This window comes from Diabrotica virgifera, chromosome 4, assembly GCF_917563875.1.
Source record: "Diabrotica virgifera virgifera chromosome 4, PGI_DIABVI_V3a".
Lineage (NCBI taxonomy): Eukaryota > Metazoa > Arthropoda > Insecta > Coleoptera > Chrysomelidae > Diabrotica > Diabrotica virgifera.
Genome location: NC_065446.1, coordinates 175,492,296 through 175,514,368, shown reverse-complemented (window position 1 = coordinate 175,514,368; position 22,073 = coordinate 175,492,296). Strand labels below are relative to the sequence as shown.

At 30.4% G+C, this 22,073-nt stretch overlaps 1 protein-coding gene across 1 annotated transcript in view; it reads right to left on the bottom strand.

Moving 5' to 3' along the window:
* Positions 1–602: 602 nt before the first annotated feature.
* Positions 603–22,073, bottom strand: part of LOC126883252 (probable ubiquitin-conjugating enzyme E2 C) — a 33,835-nt gene continuing 12,364 nt past the window's right edge. The window contains exon 2 of the mRNA XM_050648548.1: positions 603–1,234. Within this exon, the coding sequence (XP_050504505.1) occupies positions 814–1,234 (421 nt within the window). The 3' untranslated portion in view covers positions 603–813. The remainder of the gene's footprint in view (positions 1,235–22,073) is intronic.

Sequence of the window (22,073 nt, the reverse complement as noted above, 5' to 3'; positions counted from 1 at the left end):
CCTAACGGTTTTATTGGGACATCTTAATTTTTAATCAAAATTTAACCCTCACGCACAAGGTGTACATACAACTTCAATGAGGAACTGAGTTTATTTTATATGTACAATTTATTTGCTACAAATAAACTCCATTATTATTATTATTATTATTATCTATTAACACGTTGGCTGCCATGAGACACAAATGTTGTGTCTCATGTTGTTTTCGATAACAACCGTGTGACCCATTTATTTTAATATTGTGGTAGCCAATGTGTTAAGAACAATAATTATGTATAAATTAAAAATGAACAAACATTTTCAATGTCTTTGCAACCCGAAACTGCAGTCGTATTATATTCTAGTTCAATCAGAGAGTACAGCAAGTATATCTACCGGTTTCGAAGCTTTGTAGCCCCTCGTCAGGAGATACATATGCTCTTCTCTCTGACTGAACCAAGATAATACTCCGCATGCAGTTATTATTTGTATAAAAAATTCATTTGTATAGCGCAATTATGTATAAGTAAAATTTTGAAATTTGAAAAAAAATTTGCGTGTTAATGGGTTAATAAATAATTGAATCAATAATTATGGATTTAGGAATAAAATATCTAAAAAAATTCAGTAAATTGTTATATTTTTCAATAAATCAATATATAAATTTAAGTAATGATAATAAATGAGATAATGATCAATAGTTTCTACACATTTACACAAAATAATTTACTAAAAAAATATTTCTGAATGATGAAAATGCTAGTCATTAAATGCCTAACTAATAATTTACAATTACAATTAAAATTGTCTAATCTAAAGATAATCAACTAAACCTCATGCTTCATTATATGTTTCTATAACATGTTTTTTATATTCATCTTTACTTTGCCATTTGGTAGCTGCTAGAGCATTAAGTGGACTGTCGATATTGGGCTCAGCAAGCAATACTTGAATAGACAATAAAATAGTTCTCACATCATATAGGGCAGACCATTTATCTTTCAATATGTCTAAACAGATATTACCACTAGTGTCTACGTTGGGATGAAAACAAGGCGTGATAAATTTTACTGTGGGTGCTGTATAAGGATAAGAATGGGGAAACTGTAGGCTTAACTTGAATTTTAATGATTCATATACAGAATCTTTCGGGCCTGTTATTGTTCCTACCCATTTGAAAAAGTTTTCACCTTCAGGAAAAGCCGATATACTTTTATCTGGATTCATCATTAAAGTCATGAGCTCATTGTGTAACCTAAAAGTAATGAATAATAAAATACATATGATGAATAATAAAATGCATATGAATACTTAGGTTCAGTTAACTTTGATATGATTATTTGTGCTACTATAGTATGTGGTATACTGTCGTGTTTCCACCATGGCTGGTGGTCTACCGAGGGGTGTATAAGCTGTATTATATTACAATGTAGATAAAAAATCTTTGTGGCTAATCACAATAACCTTCTCAGATGGGTTTGCACACAATAATGAAAGGCACCTTTGTAGATGAAATGTTTATTGCTAAGTACTAATAAGCATTTATACTACTACTATTTAGGAATATACAATAAACTTAATGCAAATTTAGATTCTTTACTATTATGCAAATAACACTGAAATCTTTTTCCAGGGTATGCGCAAATATCAGCCCATCTCTTCAAATAAATTGGCCCATTTATTTTACCCCAAATGTTTATTACTTGTGAATAAATATTTTTTTATTGGTACCCCATTTTGCTTATTTAAAGTATGCATCAATGTGTTTAAATTCAACTTTCAAAAACGCGCATTTTTACCATAGCAACATCAACAGTTTAAAATATTGATCTGATCTGATAGGAGTACACACCTTGTAACGTCGAATACCTAAATAAAATAATATGAATAAAATATTACTAACAAATGTTTCAAAAGCTTTATTCAAATATTGAAAACCTTAATCCTCTGAATGTGTGAACTTGTCTTATTCTTTTTTTATAATCGTCTTCTGAGTTTTATGGTATTAACCGTGATTCTGCTTTACTATTTAAGTAATAAATGTTAGAACTAATTTTTAAGCAATATACAACCAGTAATAACAGTTAATCTTATGTGGGAGATTGCAAATAAATCTTTGTTTTTCTCATTTCCATAACAACAAAAGGTATACTGATGTACATCACAAATTCAACCATTTTACATTAGGTTTGTTCTAGCAAACAGTCAAACTAGTCAAAAACCGTCAGCAAACAGTTGGTCAGGGAGAAAACATAATACAGTCACCAGTGCTATTCCCTCTACTCGCGCTGGTCCACTATTCGCTGATGGTTTCAAACCGTTTGAAACTGATGCTAGAACAAACCTATTATTAGCTCTTATTTCAATTTTTTGTAGTAATATTACATGATTTCAAAATGTGCCCATAAAATCAATAGCGTAAAATATTCGTGGGTAACAGGTCTTTAAAACACTTGCTCTATTTTGGGCCATTTCGACGAAGAGTGTAGACACATTAACCAACAAAAAATGAAGCATATAAGAGACTCCAGCAGCGCAGAACGAGATCAACTCTCGAAGATTATGAAAATCTTAGAAGGGAAGAAAAGAGAATGTTCAGAAGAAAAAAGAAAGAACAATACGAACACGCTCTAAACGAAATTGTTAACTACCACAATGGAAAAGACATACGAAAATTGTACCAACAGATAAATAGCTGCAGAAAAGACTTCAAAACCCAGAATAATAGCCTGTAAAGATAGATGGCGAGATGGAGGATCCCATGCTTCAAATTAATGAAGATGATCGGCAGCCACTCCCCACCGAAGAAGAAATTAGAGAAGCCATCTTAACACTTAAAAATAACAAAGCCCCCGTTCGGATATTCTCCCTGCTGAACTCTTCAAAAACGGCGGCGACACTCTCTTGAAACACATGCATAAACTGATAACTGCAATTTGGCAACAGAAAGAAACACCCACAGACTGGAAGTTGGGTGTACTGTGTCCTCTACACAAAAAGGGAGACATGATGGTGTGTGATAATTATAGAGGCATCACTCTACTCAATATGGCATATAAAGTGTTGTCCAACGTATTGTACAAAAGACTTCTCCCCTACGCTGAAGTAATAGTAGGAGGATATCAGTGCGGTTTCCGTCCTAATAAATCAACAACGGACCAGCTATTTACAGTGAGGCAGATCCTTGAAAAATCTCTAGAGTTTGGAGTCGACACCCACCACATATTCGTGGACTTCAAAGCCGCATACGACTCAGTTAATAGAGGTAAACTTCTACTTGCTATGGTAGAATTTAAAATACCGCTTCATCTTGTCCAATTAACTGAACTTACGCTCACAGGAGCAGAGAGCGTGGTAAAGATCTAGAACGATTTCTCAAGACCCTTCCATTGCAAAAATGGACTAAGGCAGGGTGATGGACTATCGTGTCTCTTATTTAACCTGGCATTAGAAAAAATAATTCGAGAGTCCCAAATTAATACGAATGGTACTATCTTTAACAAATCAGTACAAATTGTCGGATACGCAGATGACATAGACATCATAGGTAGATCTAAAGAATCTCTGACTGAAGCATTTCGGTCGTTAAGAGCATCTGCACAGAGAATATAAGTGTTCAAAAGACCAAATATATGTGTTGCACTAGGTCAAGCAACCCGACACCTACAAGAATAATAATTGACGACCTAGAACTGGAAGGTGTCGACACCTTCATATACTTAGGCTCGCTGCTAACTAAAGATAACAATGTCAGTGAAGAAATTAAAAGAAGAATAGTGCTCGCCAATAAGTGCTACTATGGCTTAAGAAAACAGATGGCCTCAAAAATACCTAGAAAAATTAAATTGACTGTCTACAAAACACTAATAAGACCAGTGCCAACATATGGCTCAGAAACTTGGTCACTTACTCAGAATGACCAAGAACTGCTCAAATGTTTTGAGCGAAAAATTCTAAGACGAATGTATGGTGGCATAAAAGAACAAGGTTTGTGGCGCAGGCGTTACAACTTTGAGTTGTATAGAAATTTTGGAGAACCTGACGTTGTACAATCCATTAAGGTATCACGCCTTAGATGGATAGGTCATGTAATCAGGCGAGAGGAAGATGCCATAGTCAGAAAAGTTTTTGACCGAAGAGGGCCGATAGGACAACGAGCAAGAGGAAGACCGAGACTTAGGTACCAAGACAACATAGAAACTGATTTAAAATCTATTGGAATTAGAACATGGAGGAGAGTTGCCAGAGACAGGGGCGAATGGAGGATTGTTCTGAAGAAGGGCTGTAACGCCACTGATGATGATGATGATTTTGGGCCATGCTCGAAAAATCGCGTGTGTTTTAAAGACTGCAATATCCACTTATACTTTAATACACTATTTTCTACAAGAGTTTTCTTGCATTTCATTATTTTTTGCAAATCCTTCAGGTAGATCGCACCCTTGAGGTAGACTGCTTACTATAGTAGCACCAGATTATTGATGATAGGGATATAAAAAATAGTGTTTATAAATTTTATAAAGCGTTATGATGCGTGTATTAATCTATTTGTACCAAAAACTAGGTGCAAAGACTCCAAAATGGTACACTCTTCATTTAAAACATTTAATATACCAGAAGAAGATTGTTAATGCAAAATACAAATAATCATTTTTCTAATTTGCATCAACAATTTAGGGATTATGGCAAAACATATCAGATTCAGTCAGTCAGGGTAATTGGAAACACTATTTGAAATATCATGACATCTAAGCATTTGAAATTTATTTAAAAATTTACTGTTTTATATTATAATAAAATAAAAGCTTTTGGTTATTATACGATAAGTCTACAGTAGAATGTCTTAAAAACTAGTAAGAAAAAGTCACAAAAAAATAAGATATTCAAAGTTTCCATTTAACCCAGAAATTTTAAGAAAAAATCTAAAAAATTGGGTTAAAGTAAACAACAATCTCAGGCTTTTAAACATGTAACAATATGGTCTTCAATTTTGGCTGACCATGCAGTAGACACACTAGTTCCATGCAGTTGGTATGTTTCTACCCTTTATGCAGCTGTAAATAACGCAATGTGGAATACTGTAGTAAGCATCAGCCTCCCTATGTTACTTTTTTTTGTTTTGATGTCTGCCACCTCATTTTTAAATTATTCAAAGAGTATTTCGTTGGTTCTCTCTTCCGTATGTACTTCCTTAATATTTTAAAAATGGCAAGACCTGTACCTTAACATAAAAAAATTGATTTCCATTTACCTCACATTGTTTCCATTTACCCCTAACAGGTGGTTTCATTTACCCCATGCTCAATATTTAAGGGGGTAATTGTGAACATGTACTGTACTTATTTCTTGTAGTAAATAACATTCAAATTAACATTTAGGGCAGTCAATGAGGGTATTTGGCTCCGAATTCCATCCTACTACATCGATTTACTTGATATTTTCACAGTAAGTAGGTAATAGCTCAAGAAACAAAGTCTACCCTATGCCGATGTGCGCTTTTTTTATCTTGGGGGTTGTTCCCACCCTTTCTCAGGGGTGAAAAATGTTTTATTTAAAATAGCCACGGAAGAGGCTAGAGAATCTAATTTTAAGCAAAAACTGTTCTATAATTATATTTTGAAAACTCAATACTTTTTGAGTTATTGGTGGTTGAAAATTGGCCATTTTCATTGAAAAATGACACCTTTTCGGACGGATTTTTGCGAATACCTTAAAAACTATGCATCTAACAAAAAACTATATAAAATATTTCTGTAGGTTATAAAAAAACAAAGAGATTCGTTCCTTCATAAATCTTCTAGTTAAAATACAAAGAGGGATATGGTAGGTAAGAAGAGTTTGTTTTTTTGCTGTATGCTCAATTCGGTGTATTTTAGCTGTCAACTGTCGATTTTAGGTGTATAATGATGCTAATAACTTTTGTAGTGCTTGAAAAGACCTTTAAAATGAGCAATACTAACTGTCGATTACATTGAAACTAAGCGAGATATTCCTCAAAAAAGTTGATGGCTAATGTATTTTAAGAAGAAATGAGAAGTATATTTAACCCCTCATCCATCAGCATTTAAAAACATCGTTTTCCGTCTACAATACTTTTTATTATAGTGTTATTTCTATGTTCAAAAAGTTGAACTGAATTAAACTGAATGGTTTTTGAAAAAAATAAGATCAAATTATAGAGCGCATTTTTAAATTTTCTTAAAAATCTTCCTTTTCCTCCATGTAACTCGAAAAAGGTAAGGGATACGAAAAACAGATACCACACAAAAATGTAGGGCTTTTTAATTTAAAATTTCCTTTTATTTTTCATTACTGTATCTCATTTTCATTATCATTTCATGTTACATGGAGAAAAAGGAAGATTTTTAAGAAAATTTAAAAATGCTCTCTATAATTTGATCTTTTTTTTCAAAAACCATTCATTTTAAACCCGTCCAACTTTTTAAACATAGAAATAACACTATAAAAGGTATTGTAGAATGAAAACGATGCATTTACATTTTGGTGGATGGGGGGTTAAAATTACTTCTCATTTTTTCTTAAAATACATTAGTTATCAATTTTGTTTGCAGCATATATTGCTTAGTTTTAATGTAATGGACCCTTAATATAGCTCATTTTAAAGATCTTTTCAAGCACTACAAAAGGTATAAGTAGCATTATACACCTAAAATCGACCGTTTCTCTGTTATTTCAAGTTGAATACACCAATTTGAGAATGTACCAAAAAATAAACTACATATTTTCACCTAGCATATCTCTTTTTGTATTATAACTAGAAGATTTATGAAGGCAAGTGTCTCTTTGTTTTTTTATTACCTACAAAAATGTTTAATATAGTTTTTAGTTAGATGCATAGTTTTTAAGAGGATCGGTACGTATTTTAGTCTGCAATGCTATTCAAATGGGGATTCATTTTTTTCGAATCCTGAGAAAACTAATAAGTATTTTTGAAAAATTTAAACGCAGAATGAAAGATTACGTTATTAGCGAAAGCCGAAAGTCCCTGAGAACTTCTATAATGTTTATTTTAATAAGTTACAGGGGTGAAAAACTAAGAGAAAATTTAGTGTGATTTTTAATTTCAAATATCTCATTCAAAATAAACTTTTTATTTATTCTAAGGGACTTTCGGCCCCCGGTAATAATTTAGTCTTTCATTCTGCGTTTAAATTTTTCCAAAATATTTATTGGTTTTTTCAGGATTCGAAAAAAATGAACACAATGCCGTGGTAATATTTTCCAAATCTATCTTTGTCTTACAACGCACTCAGCCGAATATAATATTGTCAGCATATATTGTCAGTCAGACACTGACAATCAGTGACAATTTTAAATATTTGACATTGCATCGGGAATATTTTGAGTTTTGATTAAATATTATTGATATATAGTGTATTTGATAAATAATTGATTTAAGACGTGAACGTAATAAAAAGTTATTAATTGTGTATTATTTGTGGAAGATCCAAGCAAAGAATACATCAGGATAATATATTCTGTGATCCAAGTATTTTGTTGTTAAAGATGTTCAAAATTGTAAGCGTTCCATAACAATATATTATTAAAAAATCACTTTAACACTTTTCCTCTTTTCTCGATTGAGTATTAGTTTTTGTTGTACAAATAAATTATTACAATCACTAAATACATAGTTAGTGAAAAAATTATCACATTTATTAACTGAATTAATAATTTGCAATTATAAAAATAACAGTTATCCAAGAACATTTAAAACCCATCTCTTTAAATTAATGATGACATTTTCAAGTAGAATGACATTTTAGTAATGTTTACATATCCATACCAGTGTGAATTTTACTACACGTAATTTGCCGTGTAAAGACAGAAAAAGTAGGGATACACGTAAAATATTTGCGAATTATGTACCCATAGCCTTAAGGTATTCGCAAAAAACCGTTCGAAAAGGTATTTATTATGTTTCAATGAAAATGGCCAATTTTTAACCACGAATATTTCAAAAAGTATTGAGTTTTCAAAAAATAATTATAGAACTGTTTTTGCTTAAAATTAGGTTCTCTAGCGAATACGTGGTAATTTTAACCAAAACATTTTCCACCCCTAAGAACCACCCCCAAGATAAAAGCACACATCGGCATAGGGTAGACTTTGAATTAGGAGATAACTAGAGGCTAGGCACAAAATTTCATTAAAATCCATGCAGTAGGATAGAATTCGGAGGTAATATCCTATTCTTGCTCCCATTGACTGGCGTAATTGTAGGCAATATAAATATTCTTGTAGTAGCTATAAATCATACAGGGTGTCCCGAAAAGATTGGTCATAAATTAAACCACAGATTCTGGGGTCAAAAATAGGTTGATTGAACCTCACTTACCTATATACAATAGTACATACAAAAAAAGTTACAGCCCTTTGAAGTTACAAAATGAAAATCGATTTTTTTTTCATATATCGAAAACTCTTATGAGATTTTTTATTGAAAATGGACATGTGACATTCTTATGGCAGCAACATCTTAAAAAAAATTAAAGTGAAATTTGTACACCCCATAAAAATTTTATGGGGGTTTTGTTCCTTTAAACCCCCCCAAACTTTTGTGTACGTTCCAATTAATTCATTATTATGGCACTATTAGTTAAAAACAATGTTTCTAAAACTTTTTTGCCTCTTAGTACTTTTTCGATAAGCCAGTGTTTATCGACATATTTTGAATATTTTTCAAATCCACCACATATTTGTATATGGTTAAATACCATTTTAGAGACCTATTAATAATCTGAAAATTTATTTATAATTTGCATTTTTAGGTATATTTTGAAAATGAAGCCACATCTCGATAAAAGGTGACTTTTAACAAAATACTAAGAGGCAAAAGAGTTTTAAAAACACTGTGTTTACCTAATGGTATCACAATAATAGTTTAATTGGAACATACACAAACATTTGGGGGCTTTAAAGGAACAAAACCCCCATAAAATTTGTATGTAAATATATTAAAAAAGAAGCCGGGTCTCGATAAAAACTGGATTATCGAAAAAATACTAAAAGGCAAAAAAGTTTTAAAAACGTTGTGTTTAACTAATGGTACCACAATAATGAATTAATTGGAACGTACATAAAATTTTGAGGCGGTTTAAGGGAACAAAACCCCCATAAAATTTTTATGGGGTGGACAAACTTCACTATAATTTTGTTTTAAGATGTTCCTGCCATATGAATGATACATGTCCATTTTCAATAAAAAATCTCTAATAGTTTTCGATATATTAAAAAAAAATCGATTTTAATTTTGTAATAAAGAGCTGTAACTTTTTTTATGGGCACATTTGTACTAAGGTAAGTTAGGTTCAATCGAACTATTTTTGACCCCAGAATGTGTGGTATATGACCAATCTTTTTATATGACCAATCTATTCGGGACACCCTGTATAATCACTATACATACCTATAATATTATTATTATTACTATACATACCTAATACAGAGAGATAAAATTTGTAAAATATTGGCACTGTTCTAAATCGATTTAGGTGTTTAAAAATAATCAAATTTAAGTTGCACAGAATGGATATTCACTTGACTTATAAACAAATGAATAAAATACCACACAATAAGCAAAGATGGAATTGTAATTCTGTGTATATGATATTGATGCAATATTTCATTTCTACTGTTTCTAATCACCCCTGTTTCCAATTACCCTTACTGACCTAATAGAGAGAATATTGAAAACTACTGATCCATATTTAAAATTTCAGTTTTTGGTAAATCTTTTGAAGCTGAAATTGTAATTGAATTTTAGCCGCAAAAACTTGGTCCATTATTGAATCCTACTTTAATACCTGACCAACACTGGTTTATCCTGGCACATTCTATTATACCAATCTTTTAGTTCTGGAAGAATTTTGTTGGAATGCTTTTGAAGCGTTTGACCAGGTTGATGTAATCTATACTGATTTTTTCAACGGCATTCGATAGAGTGAATCATACTGTCCTAACCTCATAAACTAAATAAAGCAGGTTTACATGGAAGATTATTAGGTAGGATAAGAAGCTACCTCACTAATAGAACTTGAATTTTAAAATCAATCAATTTTTATCATCTACTATCAATGTAACCTCTGGTGTTCCACAGGGTGGAGATTTATCTCCTATCTTTTTTAATTGTTTTATAAATGATATTAAAAATGGTAACATTCTTCTCGTATGTTGATGATCTAAAAATTTATACAATCATAAAAAATTCCAATGATTGTAATTTATTACAGAATGATTTGAGTAGATTATTAGATTGGTGTAACTTGAAACTAGAAATACTTTGAATATGAACATAAATAAATGCAAGGTAATGAGATTTTTTAGGAACGAACATCCAATTACATTTGAAAACCATATTGGACCAAATATTTTATTTAGTAGGGGTCTTGGGGTGATTTCTGACCCCACAGTAAGCTTTAAGGGCCAGTTTTCATACATTCCTAATAGATCCATGAAACATTTAGGTTCCATGAAAAGTAGCCTCTCTGAATTTGATAATATTTATTGTCTCAAAAACATCTACTGTTCCATTATTAGATCCGTTTTGGAATATGTAGTGCAGTCACTGAAGGTTTTCACCTCCGATTTCGTTGAACCTTCATCGATTTTCATGAAAATTGGTAAGTGGTTAGTTTGTTAGAGGATGCCTCAAGGAACAAAAGTGAAAATTATTTTATTAAAAATAATACCATAAATTGATAAAGCGACAAATTATAAGTAAAATTTGTTATACAGTATGTAAATCGTTCAGCTGGACAAAGGAATTATACAGTGAGATAATTGTGGCAACTGCGCTCTCTGGATGACAATATGGTTGTTTGCATTAAGAGGTCTTAACCTCAAAATTGACAAATTATTTCTACTGACACAAATAAACGTCAAAACATGACAATGTAGTAGCTAAATATTTTTAGCCTAAGGGAATGGGAAAACTATAACCATTTAATTTTGAAATTAGTTTTTAAATAAAAATTATTTTAAAAGATAAAGTAGAATGATTATGTAACTCATTAATCAAAATCTTTTCTTTTGATTTATTTATGAACAGCCTTGCTTCCCAACTCACTCATTATATTCGTTCGAACAGCTCTACTGCACCAGAAACTTATACTCGAACAGAAGCTTCAACTAACCCAGGATAGCGCATTTGCCACAATTATCTCAATACATTGAGATAAATACAGTAGAAACCCGCTAATCCGAACCAACGGAAAGTGAAAAAAATTAAAAAATACAAGACAAAAACTTAAAAACACGTTTATTATACAGAGTAAAACTAGAAAATTGAGCAATGTAGGATTTAGTCCTGTCGCCAGGGGGGGTACAACGGCCTCCTTAATTCAGATGGACTTACCCAAGTTTTTTTTTATATATTTTGACCCGTAGAATACGAATTTTTTGGGTAACAGTTGATCCGGATGTCGATAAGATTGTTATAGACAAAGAACTTGAGGAATTACATAACAGTGATTTCTCGCAAAACAAAACATATTTTTGTATTTTTTGGGTCATTTTAAGCAAAAAATATTCCTACAAGTTTTTTCGTAGAATGCATAGTTTTCGAGATAATCGCGGTTGAACTTTCAAAAAATCGAAAAATTGCAATTTTTGAACCCGAATAACTTTTGATTAAAAAATAAAGTAGCAATTCTGCTTACCGCATTTGAAAGTTTAAGTCAAATTATATCGGTTTTGATTATTTGCATTGCTAAAAATTAATTTTTTTATTGTTAAACTAATCTATAAACACATAGGTTTCCCGTGCCTAATACATGCGTTTTACCGCATGCTACGTAGAAATTGCCTCGCTTGCACTTGTAGCTACTCTACCTACTCGTTCGATTTTAAATGAGAAATCATAGAAAACATCCCTCACATACTAGGTGTTTACTACAGTTTACAGCTTTGTTTAACAATAAAATAATAAATTTTTAGCAATGCAAATAATCAAAACCGATATAATTTGACTTAAACTTTCAAATGCGGTAAGCAGAATTGCTACTTTATTTTTTAATCAAAAGTTATTCGGGTTTAAAATTTACAATTTTTCGATTTTTTGAAAGTTTAACCGCGGTTATCTCGAAAACTATGCATTCTACGAAAAAACTTGTAGGAATATTTTTTGCTTAAAATGACCCAAAAAATACAAAAAGATGTTTTGTTTTGCGAGAAATCGCTGTTATGTAATTCCTCAAGTTCTTTGTCTATAACAATCTTATCGACATCCGGATCAACTGTTACCCAAAAAATTCGTATTCTGCGGGTCAAAATATATAAAAAAAACTTGGATAAGTCCATCTGAATTAAGGAGGCCGTTGTACCCCCCCTGGCGACAGGACTAATTAATAGGACTTTGATATTTAAAATTTCTTAAAAATAAATACGTACTTTAATATGTAGTGCCTATAAAGGTTAAACATAAACTTACTTCGGTTATCTCGTGGTCAACCTGAGTCCAAAAATATTGTCCAGGCTATTGCGAGAACGTTTTGCTACTCAAAATCAATGAAAGCTGAAATACTAGTAGGCTAACTTTCGGATAATCCGAAATTTTTGGAATCTGAACAGGCTGTCCCCCCAATTAGTTCGGATTTTAGGGGTTCTACTGTATAAATAATAAATTTAATACAATGTAAATATTCCCTATGTCCAGCTGAACGATTTACGTACTGTATAATATTATTAATACAAATCAATACTTTTTGAGTTATCAAAGATCAAAAATTTTATTTTTTCTTAAAAAAATGCATGTTTTAAAGCAGTTTTTCACCTATAACTCAAAAACTGAGCTTTTACAAAAAAGTTATTATTACCAAATTTGAAGATAATAAAAAGCTGAATACACTCATCACGTAAAGAACTAAACTAATGTTAATTGAAAGTGAGTTATGGGTAATTGAATGTATACTTTTTTGGACGAGTACTTAAATCTAAGTATTCAATCTTAAATAACGGGAAAACGATGCAATTTTATAAGATATACCTGCTAAATGCATATTTTAAAAAATGGTATAATTTACAAAAATCAGAATTTTTAAAATTATCGTAATTTTCATTTTCTTTTGATAATAACTGCAAAAGTACTCAATATACGTAAGTAAAAACTGATATATAACCAATTTTAGTTTTCTCTGTGTTAAATATTTTATTATTTTTACTATTTCTGTAGAGTAAAAAATAACCGAGATAGAAACGTTTAAAGCTTAAATTTTGCTGTGAGTACCATGTAACCAGGGGTATTTTTCACCTTTCATTTAAAAAAAAGTAAAGGGTTTAAAGACTAAATTTAACGTGGTTCAATAGCCCTTGGAATTATCTTTCAGATGGTTTTTAGGTGAATCTGATATCATAAAAATTAACGGAGTTATTAAAAAAAACAATAACATTTTTTGGAAAAATTTTTAAAAGATAAATTTTCAAAAATTTTTGGTGCATAAGTTTTACTGCAATCAATTTGTTCGGGCGCTCATTTGATAGATATTTTTAAGTGCTTTTACAAATGCATGCGTTATAAAATGCATCATTTTCCCATTATTTAAGCTTGAATACTTAGATTTGGGTACTAGCCGAAAAAAATTTACATTTATTTACCTATAACTTCTTTTTAATTAACACTAAAAGGTTTTTTTAGTAAGGAATTTATTTAATTTTTTATTAGCTTCAATTTTGGTAATAACTTTTTTGTTCAAACTTATAGTTTTTGAGTTATTTATGAAAAATCTGCTAAAAACATGCATTTTTCTCACGAAAAATTAAATTTTTGATCTTTAATAACTCAAAAAGTTTTGATTTATTTTAATAACTTTATGTAACAAATTTTGCTTAGAATTTGTCCCTCTATCTAATTTATTTATTTATTTATTAACGGGATAAACTCAATACATACATACAAAATACAATAAAGCAGAGCTATCGTCATAATAATGAAAATATAAAATTTAGATACACGTAAAACTGCAACTATAAAACACAAACATAAAAAATAAAAATAGTCGAGGAAATGAAGCTGAAAAAATGGCAAAGCCTCGCAATTTTTTCGTCCAGCATCGATTTGTACAAAAATTTGGGATTAGCCTCCTTACACCCTCTAGTTCATTTTCTATATTAAGCCGTTGTACGCTTCTGGTTTTTTAAGGGTGAAAACTACCCCTAATTGTAAAAAATTATAAAATAACATTTTAAACTTTAATATTGTCAACATTTGGTTCTTATTAGTTACATAATGATTGTTTTATGCTTTATGATATACTATCATAATATTTCAACCCTTAAAACCAACCTTGTTGGAGCTATATATAAAAAATTGACTTATCCTAAAAGAATAATTTCGGCTTGCATCGATTTACGTAAAAATTTGGGATTAGGATCATCTCACCCTGTACTTCATAATCTATATCATGCTTAAGGGCGTTTATTATTTTTAGGGGTGTAAATTACCCCTTATTGTCAACAAATATATAAAAACATTGTAAACTTTAATATGGGTAAAATTTGGTTTTGATTGGTTAAAAATAATGATTGTTTTATACTTTAGGATATAATATCATAATATTTCAACCCTTAAAAACCACCCTTAATAACATTACAGTTTTTATAAGTATGTAGATATTTTAATAGATCTATACAGAAAAAAAAGTAGAATTAAAGAATTACAAAAACATTTATTTACACAAAAATAGTTCTTTAGTCATCTTTTAGTATGGCACGAACCGGTTCTGTGGTATTATACATATTATACATTGAAAATTAGCGGACTATCCGAATTTTTCGAAAAAAAAAATTTACAGCTCCTTCATTTTTGGCGATAAAAAGTTTTTTAAAGAATGACTTTGTAGGATTCTTGATGAGTTATAAGACTGTGTAAACTAAAATTCGTAAGATTCCTTAGTTTTTAATGAGGGTGGGTTTAAAGGGCTCGAATAAGGGGGTGTTTGCTCGTAAATAGAGGTTTTAAACAGCTATATGTCGCTAACTGTTCACTGTAATGAAAATCTATGAACCAGGGAATTTTAGTTATTAAAAAAGCTACAATTTATTAGTCCATAATTTTTTTCGTATCTCCAGTATTTTCGGAGATATTTTGAAGTAAAAGGTGAAAGATGGGAAATTCCAAAAAATTTATTTTTCTTTAAATTCCGTTTTTTTCTAAAATTAGGCCTTTTAAATAGGTCAAACTTCTTCTGTGTATTGATAATACAAATATAAAAGGAATTACAGAAAGGTGAAGAGCAATTTTTAATTAGGACGGTAGTTAGGGGGTTGTTTTCACCGATTTTTTCATAGAGAAAAGCATGTACCGACCTTTTTTTGATCATAAGTCGCTTAATTTTCAGGCTGGAAACTTTTTATTATTATTTTTTGAAAGGCCTAACTGTATACTTGAAAAAAGATTTATTAAGTTTTTCTCGAAAAATGCAAGTTTTTCCGTTATTGCCGTATCTCGGTTTGTATTGGTCTTAAAGATATTACAGAAAAAGAATTTGGTTTGTGTTACTAAAAGATACAATTTTGATATCTACAGTTTTTTTGATTAACCTTCCGATGACCAACCTTTTTTGAAGATATTCTTCTTTAGTGGCGAATCGATTGAGGGTAAAATTGTACATGATCCGCGCGCCTGCGCACACTGACAGTATGTAGTTCATTGCTAATCTTTCAAGATAGGTATGTATGTATCTGTAACCGTGCAAATAAGTCATTAAAAGAATATATTAGTGGTTTTAGGAAATGTATTATTTATTAAAATTCTTGTGTTTTTGGATTTGTGTTTCTCTGTAGTAAAATAATAAAATATTACGTAAGCATAACATTTTTACACTATATGTCGCCGTGTTGTGTAATTATATCCGAAACTTACATTTCTAGGGCCTCGCTGGAGTAGTGGGAAATGCGTTAGCACTGAGATTGGAAGGTTGCGGGTTCAATTCCTGGGCGATTCATATTTTTTTTTATTTTTGGTTGTTTTAATAAACATTTTTTGAAAGTGGTAGATAAGAAAGTTAGTTTGATTTTTAAATAAAATACAAATAACCTTTTAAGTATATTTACTTCGTTTAAATTACGTATTATATAATAGAAGAATATCTTCTTATGTGCGTACAAAGTACACACACATTCTTTTTTTGTTACACAGATGACCAAGGGGGGAAAATTACCCCAGGTCAAAAATGTCAAAAATGACAACAAAAAAATGAAGTTTTTTTATGGCATGGACTTTATGTCATTAAGCAAGTCACAACATGAGTATTAGTGTCATGTGTACTGTGTATGTTGAGTAAGTGTCTTGTTACTTTGCAAAGTCGACGTCATTAGCGTAAAACTACTTGGAATTACACATTTTTTTTTATTATAACACCTGTACGATGTATGCATACTGCTATCTAGTCACAAATGACCAATTATCAGTGATTCTCTGACCTAACTTAATAACAAATTCTTAAATCTAAGGGCATACCCTATGGCTTACTATTATTATATCTATCAACTAAGCACTACAATTAACATGCAATAACATCACAGCACTATGCTCTGCTTTTTACACTAAACTGTTACACATTTACACTAACTCAAATGGTTTTGTCCTCATGAGTCTTCTCTTTAGTTCAGTGTTGTCAAGAAGCTGGATTGCCTCGACATTCACATGACTATGCAGCCTCTGCTCGTGACTTGCTGCTGTTCTCTTGATTACTTCGGTCACAGTTTCCATACCCAGGTCCTGGTGGAGGTTGCTGTTACGGATATACCAAGGAGCATCAACAATGTTCCTCAGTACTTTGTTTTGAAATCTCTGGATAATATGTAGGTTACTAGCTTTGGTACAGCCCCAGAGTTGGCACCCATATACCCATACTGGCCTCAGTACTTGTTTATAAATGGATAATTTATTATGAATGGATAATGTTGAATTTTTTCCAATCATCCAATACAATTTCTTATACCTCATATCTAGCTCCCCTCTTTTCTTTTTGACATGGAATTACACATAAGAGACGGTATTTTACTAAACATCAACTTCAGAATATATTTTTTATTTGTAAAATATAGGAAATTTTTTTTATTTCAAAATATGAGGATATCTAGAATGATATTAAAGTCAAATAAAAAAATAATGAGTTAAAAATTGAAAATACTTTTGAATTTATTAAAGAAAAACATACGCTGGGGTCACAATTTCCCTCGCTTGGTCATCCGAAGGTTAAATGCATACTTTTCGAGGTATTCTCAAAAAACCCTCTAAAAAAGTCGATTTTTTCATCGAAAAACTGTTACTTTCAAGCACGAATAACTCGAAAAATGTTAGTTTTACGAAGAAAATGTAAAAAACATTTTTTTCTTAGAATTACTTTTTACATGGTTAAAATGTAATAAAAAATTCCCGCCCCCGAGATGGGGTGGCAACCACCCCCCAAGGTGTACCTTAGCGTACAGCGGCATGATATAGAAAATGATCCTTGGACTATTCCCTACCTTCTGTGAAAATTTCAAGTAAATCCATGCTGGACGAAAAAATTGCGAGCCAAAATGCTTCATTTCCTCGACTAAAAGAATATAAATTATTTTCAAATGATGAAAACAACTGAATCAATCATAACAGTTAATTCTATTTAATTTTTTTAAATTCAAAATTCAAGACGCCCGAGTTCTTGTTGAATGGAGGAAATTGAAGAACCAAACAAATCTATTAATTTTTTTTTTACTTTTTTTGGCTTGGACTATGGTCATTCAGCCAGTCTCAATCAAAAGTAAATGTATTAAAGATATTGCCAATTAGTGAAACTTGGTTATTATTTATTACAATTTTTTACTTCTTATTTACCTACTCATTACAGCTAATGTAAATACTATGTTAATAAATATAAATATATTACAGAGTGAGTTTTATGTATGGAAACACTCAATTATCTCAAAAACGGTTTACACGATTTTTATAAATTTTGGTAGGTATGGGTTTTCTAATGCGGCCGATATTATAGTGCTATTTACATTGTTGTCATGTTTTCCGTTTTTCTGGAAATCTAATGAACTTTCTTATTTCAAATGGAACACCCTGTATACTTTTTGTGTTTTGAAGTCCCTAAGAAATACTGATAATTGTTCATGTGATATTCCCTATTAGTGCAGTCACTGAAGGTGAATATGAGCTATTACCTCCGATTTCGTTGAACCTCCATCGATTTGCACGAAAATTGGTGAGTGGTTAGAGGATATCTCCAGGAACAAAGGTGACATGGTGCCAACTTGCGTTTTTACCCTGGGGGTGGATGCCACCCCTCCTCGGGGGTGAAAATTATTTTATAAAAAATAACCCCACAATTCGATAGAGCGACAAATTATAAGCAAAATTTGTTATATAAAGTTATTAAAATAAATCAAAACTTTTTGAGTTATTAAAGATCAAAGATTTTAATTTTTCGTGAGAAAAATGCATGTTTTTAACCGATTTTTCATAAATAACTCAAAAACTGTAAGTTTTAACAAAAAAGTTATTATTGTCAAAGTTGAGGCTAATAAAAAATCAAATAAATTCCTTACTAGAAAAACCTTTCAATGTTAACTGAAAGTGAGTTATAGGCAATTGAATGTATATTTCTTTCGTCGAGTACCCAAATCAAAGTATTCAAGCTTAAATACCGGGAAAATGATGCATTTTATAACATAAACTTATTAAACATTTGTCAAAGCTCATTGAAATATCTATCAAATAAGTGCTCGAACAAGTTGATAGCATTAAAGTTTATGCACCAAAAATGTTTCAAAATGTATCTTTTAAAAAATTTTCTAAAAAATGTTATTGTTTTTTTGTAAATAACTCCGTTAAATTTTAAAGTAGCAAGTTCATCTAATAACTGGTTAAAATTTTATTCCAAGAGCTATTAAAAAACGTCAAAATAGTCATTTATACCTCTTACTTTTTTAAAAATAAAAGGTTAAATGGCCCCGGTTACATGGTTCTCGCAGCAAAATTGAAATTTTAAACGTTTCATCTCGGTTATTTTTTACTCTACGAAAATAGTAAAATGGGTAAAGTATTTGTTACAGAAAAAACTAAAATTTAATTATTTATCATTTTTTACGTATATTGAGTATTTTTGGAGTTATTATCAAAAGAAAATGAAAAGTACGATAATTCTAAAAATTCTGATTTTTTTAAATTATACCTTTTTTTCAAAAATATGCATTCTAAACCGGTCAAATTTGTTAAAATAATTAACTATGCTAACATAAAGAAATTCTTGTGAGGATTACTACAAATTTTAATTTTTGCGGAAATGGCGTATGTTTAGTTTTTAACTTTTTCCTAAAAAAATCGAAAGGGTTCTCTTATTTTTATCATAACTTGCTTAATTTTGATGCTATTAACTTCTACTGAAGCTCATTTGATAGGTATTCCGAAGTACTTTGACAAGTGCTTAACAAGTATATTCTATAAAATGCATCGTTTTTCCGTTATGTAAGCTTGAATACTTAGATTTGAGTACTCGTCGAAAAAAATATACATTCAATTACCCATAACTCACTTTAAAATAACATTAGTTTAGTTCTTTAAGTAGGCAGTGTATCAAATTTTTTATTATCTTTAATTTTGGTAATAATAGCTTTTTTACAAAAGCTTATAGTTTTTGAGTAATACGTGAAAAACAGCTTTAAAACATGCATTTTTTGAAGAAAAAATAAAATCTTTGATATTTAATAACTCAAAAAGTATTGATTTATGTTAATAACTTTATATAACAAATTTTGCTTAGAAGTTGCCCCTCTATCGATTTCTGGTATTATTTTTAATAAAAAAATTTCACGTCCGAGAAGGGGTGGCAACCACCCCCAGGGTAAAAGCGCAAGTTAACATCATGTCACCTTTGTTCCTTGAAGTATCTTCTAACTACTTACCAATTTTCATGAAAATCGATGAAGGTTCAACGAAATCGGAGGTGAAAACCTTCAGTGACTCCACTATATACCTAAATACCATAATTTCGGAGTTATTGCTACATTTATTTAAAAAAAAATTTAAACAAATTATAAAAATCAATTTTTTTGACCCGGGTAAACACTATTTTAGGTTGTTTGGATCATGGGGAACAAAAAAGATCTTTTATAATTTTTCTCTAAAATTAATCGTTTCCGAGTTATAAACAATTTAAAACTGAAAAAAATCGAATAACGACGATATTCAAGGTTCAAGAACACAAATAAACAATCTTATTTTTGAAACTGCGAAGTACCAAATTCAACATCAATCCTTATTTTATCAGATACCGATAAGTAACTTAAGATTGTTTCATTTTAAAACATTGTTATTTTAAATGTTAATGCAGCCCGATCGCCCGTCCTCTCATATGCACTTCATTAAATATTAAAAATCAATGTTTTACAATAAAAAGAGACAAAAAATCTTATGCCAAGCTATCAGAAGAAGAGTTGGGCTTACATTTAGGTACTTTATAATTTCAAAAATTATATTTTTTACTTGGGGTTTAGAAACCTTAAAAATCGTCATTATTCCATTTTTTTCAGTTTTAAATTGTTGATTACCCGAAAACTATTAATTTTAGAGAAAAATTACAAAAGACCTTTTTTGTTCCCAATGATCCAAAGAACCTAAAATAATATCCACCTGGGCCGAGAAAATTGATTTTTATAATTTTCGATTTAAAAAAAAAATTTAAAAATAAATGTAGCAATAACTCTGAAATTATGGCATTTAGGTATAGGGAATATAACATGAAAAATAATCAGCATTTCTTAAGGACTTCAAAACGCAAAAAATATATAGGGTGTTCCATTTGAAATAAGAAAGTTTGTTAGATTTGCAGAAATACAGAAGATCTGACAACAATGTAATTAGCACTATAATATCGAACGCATTAGAAAACCCCTACCTACCAAAATCTATAAAAATCGTGCAAGCCGTTTTCGAGATAATTGAGTGTTTCCATACATAAAACTCACTCTGTATACTACTTAATGTTTATCAAGAACACATAGTGTATACATTTTACAAATAAAAATATTAATGTTAATATTAAAATAAAGGCATTCTTTTTTTGTATTTTATTTTAGTTTTGTTTTTTTTTGTCACTACGATAGGATGTCAACCCGGTTCAACCCCGCGGAGGTTTAAATCCTCTTAGTAATTTTTTCCTTTAATTTTTTTTTATTATTTTTTTTTATTTTTTTTTTAATATTTTTTTTAAACATATTTTACAAATATGTACCTATAACTAATTACAATAATATTTTACTATCCGACAAGAAAGATACCAAACAGTCAAAAATTTTCTTTTTATTCAGTGACAAAATAAAGAGAATATTTACAGGGAGTGGGATGTTCTGGTCTATAATTCTTTTAATTAGGTGATTGGTTAGGTGTTTATGCTTTTTGCATTCAAAAAATATGTGGTTCAAGTCACTTTTAACCTCACATTCTTGACAAATATTCGAATCTAATTCTATAGACTAAGAGCCGCTATAGGTGAAATTTCTTAATCATTTTAGGCATGATGAGACCCTATAACTTAAATAGTAGAACCTAAAAGAAAACGTTTGAACACTGTGCCGTCACTTTTCAGTGGCACATGCGTTGACAGTGGCGCATCAAACTTTCCACTTATGGACGGGATAAATAAATTAAAAGTTACCCTCCCTTACCAACAGAATTAAATTTTTTTTATTTTTATAAGTTCTATGTGATTAACACATAGGATTCAGTGTAATTTTAACCCACCACCCCCTTCTCCCTGCCCCCACCATCAAAAACTTTATTTTTCATTTTTATTTTTTTTTTGGTGGGATGCAATCAATTTTAAAATTTCAAAAATTCACACGCATAGCTGAGGCTTTTATAAAACATGCCTATTTTTTATAGATCCATAGGTAGAGTGTACATAACCTCAAAAAATTAAAAGAAATTTTTTTTTTTCAAAAAAACGTATAACTTTTTTTGAGGAATAGCTGCAGGTCTAATTTTTTCTTAATCTTGCGTGTTTTACCAAACACTATATTTTTAATTTTTTTCAGATTTTTCCGTAAGGCTCCCCACCTTCAAAAATCCGAAAAACTGTTTTTTGGGG